At 40.6% G+C, this 7,042-nt stretch overlaps 1 protein-coding gene across 1 annotated transcript; it reads right to left on the bottom strand.

Annotated features, from left to right (window-relative positions):
- Positions 1-1,967: 1,967 nt before the first annotated feature.
- LOC132842273 (uncharacterized) lies at positions 1,968-4,091 on the bottom strand (the record flags this gene model as incomplete). Its single annotated transcript, XM_060864954.1, has 1 exon — positions 1,968-4,091. A coding segment is annotated over one exon (2,124 nt), but the record flags the coding sequence as incomplete, so codon positions are not given.
- Between the last annotated feature and the right edge of the window lie 2,951 nt (positions 4,092-7,042).

The raw sequence follows: 7,042 nt of genomic DNA, 5'->3' as shown, positions 1-7,042 counted from the left end.
GTTTCATTTGTAGTTGATGTTTGTGTAGTAGCTGTAGATGTGGATGTCTCTGTAGTTGATGAAGACTGAGATGGTGTTTCATTTGTAGTTGATGTTTGTGTAGTAGCTGTAGATGTGGATGTCCCTGTAGTCGATGAAGGCGGAGATGATGTTTCATTTGTAGTTGATGTTTGTGTAGTAGCTGTAGATGTGGATGTCTCTGTAGTTGATGAAGACTGAGATGGTGTTTCATTTGTAGTTGATGTTTGTGTAGTAGCTGTAGATGTGGATGTCTCTGTAGTCGATGAAGGCGGAGATGATGTTTCATTTGTAGTTGATTGTGGAGTAGCTCTAGATGTGGATGTCTCTGTAGTCGATGAAGGCGGAGATGATGTTTCATTTGTAGTTGATGTTTGTGTAGTAGCTGTAGATGTGGATGTCTCTGTAGTCGATGAAGGCGGAGATGATGTTTCATTTGTAGTTGATGTTTGTGTAGTAGCTGTAGATGTGGATGCCTCTGTAGTCGATGAAGGCGGAGATGATGTTTCATTTGTAGTTGATGTTTGTGTAGTAGCTGTAGATGTGGATGCCTCTGTAGTCGATGAAGGCGGAGATGATGTTTCACTTGTAGTTGATGTTTGTGTAGTAGCTGTAGATGTGGATGTCACTGTAGTCGATGAAGGCGGAGATGATGTTTCATTTGTAGTTGATGTTTGTGTAGTAGCTGTAGATGTGGATGTCCCTGTAGTCGATGAAGGCGGAGATGATGTTTCATTTGTAGTTGATGTTTGTGTAGTAGCTGTAGATGTGGATGTCACTGTAGTCGATGAAGGCGGAGATGATGTTTCATTTGTAGTTGATGTTTGTGTAGTAGCTGTAGATGTGGATGTCCCTGTAGTCGATGAAGGCGATGATGTTTCATTTGTAGTTGATGTTTGTGTAGTAGCTGTAGATGTGGATGTCCCTGTAGTCGATGAAGGTGATGATGTTTCATTTGTAGTTGATGTTTGTGTAGTAGCTGTAGATGTGGATGTCCCTGTAGTCGATGAAGGTGATGATGTTTCATTTGTAGTTGATGTTTGTGTAGTAGCTGTAGATGTGGATGCCTCTGTAGTCGATGAAGGCGGAGATGATGTTTCATTTGTAGTTGATGTTTGTGTAGTAGCTGTAGATGTGGATGCCTCTGTAGTCGATGAAGGCGGAGATGATGTTTCACTTGTAGTTGATGTTTGTGTAGTAGCTGTAGATGTGGATGTCACTGTAGTCGATGAAGGCGGAGATGATGTTTCATTTGTAGTTGATGTTTGTGTAGTAGCTGTAGATGTGGATGTCCCTGTAGTCGATGAAGGCGGAGATGATGTTTCATTTGTAGTTGATGTTTGTGTAGTAGCTGTAGATGTGGATGTCACTGTAGTCGATGAAGGCGGAGATGATGTTTCATTTGTAGTTGATGTTTGTGTAGTAGCTGTAGATGTGGATGTCCCTGTAGTCGATGAAGGCGATGATGTTTCATTTGTAGTTGATGTTTGTGTAGTAGCTGTAGATGTGGATGTCCCTGTAGTCGATGAAGGCGATGATGTTTCATTTGTAGTTGATGTTTGTGTAGTAGCTGTAGATGTGGATGTCCCTGTAGTCGATGAAGGTGATGATGTTTCATTTGTAGTTGATGTTTGTGTAGTAGCTGTAGATGTGGATGTCCCTGTAGTCGATGAAGGTGATGATGTTTCATTTGTAGTTGATGTTTGTGTAGTAGCTGTAGATGTGGATGCCTCTGTAGTCGATGAAGGCGGAGATGATGTTTCATTTGTAGTTGATGTTTGTGTAGTAGCTGTAGATGTGGATGCCTCTGTAGTCGATGAAGGCGGAGATGATGTTTCACTTGTAGTTGATGTTTGTGTAGTAGCTGTAGATGTGGATGTCACTGTAGTCGATGAAGGCGGAGATGATGTTTCATTTGTAGTTGATGTTTGTGTAGTAGCTGTAGATGTGGATGTCCCTGTAGTCGATGAAGGCGGAGATGATGTTTCATTTGTAGTTGATGTTTGTGTAGTAGCTGTAGATGTGGATGTCACTGTAGTCGATGAAGGCGGAGATGATGTTTCATTTGTAGTTGATGTTTGTGTAGTAGCTGTAGATGTGGATGTCACTGTAGTCGATGAAGGCGGAGATGATGTTTCATTTGTAGTTGATGTTTGTGTAGTAGCTGTAGATGTGGATGTCCCTGTAGTCGATGAAGGCGATGATGTTTCATTTGTAGTTGATGTTTGTGTAGTAGCTGTAGATGTGGATGTCCCTGTAGTCGATGAAGGTGATGATGTTTCATTTGTAGTTGATGTTTGTGTAGTAGCTGTAGATGTGGATGTCCCTGTAGTCGATGAAGGTGATGATGTTTCATTTGTAGTTGATGTTTGTGTAGTAGCTGTAGATGTGGATGTCTCTGTAGTCGATGAAGGTGATGATGTTTCATTTGTAGTTGATGTTTGTGTAGTAGCTGTAGATGTGGATGTCTCTGTAGTCGATGAAGGCGGAGATGATGTTTCATTTGTAGTTGATGTTTGTGTAGTAGCTGTAGATGTGGATGTCTCTGTAGTCGATGAAGGCGGAGATGATGTTTCATTTGTAGTTGATGTTTGTGTAGTAGCTGTAGATGTGGATGTCTCTGTAGTCGATGAAGGCGGAGATGATGTTTCATTTGTAGTTGATGTTTGTGTAGTAGCTGTAGATGTGGATGTCCCTGTAGTCGATGAAGGCGGAGATGATGTTTCATTTGTAGTTGTTGTTTGTGTAGTAGCTGTAGATGTGGATGTCTCTGTAGTCGATGAAGGCGGAGATGATGTTTCATTTGTAGTTGATGTTTGTGTAGTAGCTGTAGATGTGGATGTCTCTGTAGTCGATGAAGGCGGAGATGATGTTTCATTTGTAGTTGATGTTTGTGTAGTAGCTGTAGATGTGGATGTCTCTGTAGTCGATGAAGGCGGAGATGATGTTTCATTTGTAGTTGTTGTTTGTGTAGTAGCTGTAGATGTGGATGTCCCTGTAGTCGATGAAGGCGGAGATGATGTTTCATTTGTAGTTGATGTTTGTGTAGTAGCTGTAGATGTGGATGTCCCTGTAGTCGATGAAGGCGGAGATGATGTTTCATTTGTAGTTGATGTTTGTGTAGTAGCTGTAGATGTGGATGTCTCTGTAGTCGATGAAGGCGATGATGTTTCATTTGTAGTTGTTGTTTGTGTAGTAGCTGTAGATGTGGATGTCCCTGTAGTCGATGAAGGTGATGATGTTTCATTTGTAGTTGATGTTTGTGTAGTAGCTGTAGATGTGGATGTCCCTGTAGTCGATGAAGGTGATGATGTTTCATTTGTAGTTGATGTTTGTGTAGTAGCTGTAGATGTGGATGTCCCTGTAGTCGATGAAGGCGGAGATGATGTTTCATTTGTAGTTGATGTTTGTGTAGTAGCTGTAGATGTGGATGCCTCTGTAGTCGATGAAGGTGGAGATGATGTTTCATTTGTAGTTGATGTTTGTGTAGTAGCTGTAGATGTGGATGCCTCTGTAGTCGATGAAGGCGGAGATGATGTTTCATTTGTAGTTGATGTTTGTGTAGTAGCTGTAGATGTGGATGCCTCTGTAGTCGATGAAGGTGGAGATGATGTTTCATTTGTAGTTGATGTTTGTGTAGTAGCTGTAGATGTGGATGTCCCTGTAGTCGATGAAGGCGGAGATGATGTTTCATTTGTAGTTGATGTTTGTGTAGTAGCTGTAGATGTGGATGCCTCTGTAGTCGATGAAGGCGGAGATGATGTTTCATTTGTAGTTGATGTTTGTGTAGTAGCTGTAGATGTGGATGTCTCTGTAGTCGATGAAGGCGGAGATGATGTTTCATTTGTAGTTGATGTTTGTGTAGTAGCTGTAGATGTGGATGTCTCTGTAGTCGATGAAGGCGGAGATGATGTTTCATTTGTAGTTGATGTTTGTGTAGTAGCTGTAGATGTGGATGCCTCTGTAGTCGATGAAGGCGGAGATGATGTTTCATTTGTAGTTGATGTTTGTGTAGTAGCTGTAGATGTGGATGTCCCTGTAGTCGATGAAGGCGGAGATGATGTTTCATTTGTAGTTGATGTTTGTGTAGTAGCTGTAGATGTGGATGTCTCTGTAGTCGATGAAGGCGATGATGTTTCATTTGTAGTTGTTGTTTGTGTAGTAGCTGTATATGTGGATGTCCCTGTAGTCGATGAAGGCGGAGATGATGTTTCATTTGTAGTTGATGTTTGTGTAGTAGCTGTAGATGTGGATGTCTCTGTAGTCGATGAAGGTGATGATGTTTCATTTGTAGTTGTTGCTTGTGTAGTAGCTGTAGGTGTGGATGCCTCTGTAGTCGATGAAGGTGGAGATGATGTTTCATTTGTAGTTGATGTTTGTGTAGTAGCTGTAGATGTGGATGCCTCTGTAGTCGATGAAGGCGGAGATGATGTTTCATTTGTAGTTGATGTTTGTGTAGTAGCTGTAGATGTGGATGCCTCTGTAGTCGATGAAGGTGGAGATGATGTTTCATTTGTAGTTGATGTTTGTGTAGTAGCTGTAGATGTGGATGTCTCTGTAGTCGATGAAGGCGATGATGTTTCATTTGTAGTTGTTGTTTGTGTAGTAGCTGTAGATGTGGATGTCCCTGTAGTCGGTGAAGGTGATGATGTTTCATTTGTAGTTGATGTTTGTGTAGTAGCTGTAGATGTGGATGTCCCTGTAGTCGATGAAGGTGATGATGTTTCATTTGTAGTTGATGTTTGTGTAGTAGCTGTAGATGTGGATGCCTCTGTAGTCGATGAAGGCGGAGATGATGTTTCATTTGTAGTTGATGTTTGTGTAGTAGCTGTAGATGTGGATGTCTCTGTAGTCGATGAAGGTGATGATGTTTCATTTGTAGTTGTTGCTTGTGTAGTAGCTGTAGGTGTGGATGTCTCTGGAGAGGGTGAAGGCAGAGATGTTTCATTTGTAGTTGATGTTTGTGTAGTAGCTATAAGTGTGTATGTTGTATCTGTAATCAATGAAGATGGAGATGATGTTCCATTTGCAGTGGATGTTGAGTCTGAAGACAATGAAGTCTCGTAATATTCTAAAACAGAGGAATTATATTTCTCAGTGGTATTTTGTTCCATGTTAGAAAATATATGTAAACATGATAATAATAAAATAACAGTTGATGACTCAAACACAGTTGCTCTTTTAAGAGGGTGTCTTTACTGTATTTTATGTGGGTATCTGTGTGTGTGTTTGTGTGAGCCACCTTAATCTCAATGCAATACAAACCTGGGTCATAGCAGCACAAAGTAATTAAAACTAATGTTATAACAGTACAAAATAATTACTTTTTTTAGTAATTTAAACTGGGGGGCACGGTGGCTTAGTGGTTAGCACGTTCGCCTCACACCTCCAGGGTTGGGGGTTCGATTCCCGCCTCCGCCTTGTGTGTGTGGAGTTTGCATGTTCTCCCCGTGCCTCGGGGGTTTCCTCCAGGTACTCCGGTTTCCTCCCCCAGTCCAAAGACATGCATGGTAGGTTGATTGGCATCTCTGGAAAATTGTCCGTAGTGTGTGATTGCGTGAGTGAATGAGAGTGTGTGTGTGCCCTGCGATGGGTTGGCACTCCGTCCAGGGTGTATCCTGCCTTGATGCCCGATGACGCCTGAGATAGGCACAGGCTCCCCGTGACCCGAGGTAGTTCGGATAAGCGGTAGAAGATGAATGAATGAATGTAATTTAAACTTTTAAAGCAGCAAAAGAATTGTAAACTATTGGTATAACTGCTCGAAATAATTCAACAATATGGTTATAAACATTTTGACTAATGTGGAAGAATTAAATAAAATACAAAAACAGTGTTGAGTAAATAAAAATACAATTTATTAACAAAAGAAACAGACAGGGATCATAAATTCACAGGCACAAGAACTGGGAAAAAATGATACAAAAACTGACAGACGAGGACTCTACACTACACTTGGGAAATAAATAGACATAATGATTAGTCCATTACGAACAGGTGAGTATTGACAAGAAATGTGACAAAACACACTGCTGGAACATCCCCTAATGTTCTGGCAGAGAATGTCCAAGCAAAAGTCCTGACAGATAGTGAATTATTAAAAAAGGACACATTCTGTGTTTATAAACTTCTGATGATACAAACAATTGATGTTTATTATCTTTTTAATACAGATAAGGTAAAATGTACTACATAACTATGTTTGTGTTTAGAATTGTGGTAAATAATTAATAGAATGTAAAGTTAATAGAATGTAAACATTGTCAAGGAATCAAGATAATGTCCCATTAATTATGACACATGGTGGCTCATAAAGGGAACGCGTGACAGAAAATAACACGTGACAGTTTTCATCAGGAATGGGAAGTATTTATGCTGCCTGTATTTAAGCTTGTGTCATTTATTTATGGTGTGTGATGTTTAATAATGCGTTCATTTGCTTGGTTATATGACCAGATTTTCATGTTTTGTTTCCAAATGTCTATAAGAAATTTGCTTCAAATTTCCCAAACACTTGGGACATGCAATTTTAAAGGTTTGTTCTCATCACTGTCCATGTACATCTATGTATAAAAGTCATGCAGATACTGGGAAAGAGCTTCAATTAAAGGTCGGGTCTCCGATTTTTGAAAGTGTCGACATTTGAAATCACCAAAACAAAACACACCCCTAACCCAAACGCATCCCACCCCGCATTGATAGCTCCGCCCACACATATGTAACCCAGGCAAATAATGGAAAGAAATGTGTCGTTATCATGGCTGAAGGGAAGAACAATACGATTGCAGATAAACAAACAAGCAAAAATGACACACAAGCATAATCATGCAAAGGACGGCATATATTAGTTCTGTGTAACAAAGCAAAACCAACGTTACTCACCTATCGAGAAGGAAAAAAGCAACCTCGGGGTCTTAAGTAAAGTTGGCCGCATATTCTCAGTTTCCGGAGTCAATAACTCCTGAGCTAAACGCTGTTACTAGCAAAACGCGGTTGTAGCTGCCTCTCTACATTACTACGATAG

The sequence above is a fragment of the Tachysurus vachellii genome, chromosome 1 (genome assembly GCF_030014155.1).
Source record: "Tachysurus vachellii isolate PV-2020 chromosome 1, HZAU_Pvac_v1, whole genome shotgun sequence".
NCBI lineage: Eukaryota > Metazoa > Chordata > Actinopteri > Siluriformes > Bagridae > Tachysurus > Tachysurus vachellii.
The sequence above is the reverse complement of the archived record's forward strand: the minus strand, read 5'-3'. Positions and strand labels throughout refer to the sequence as shown.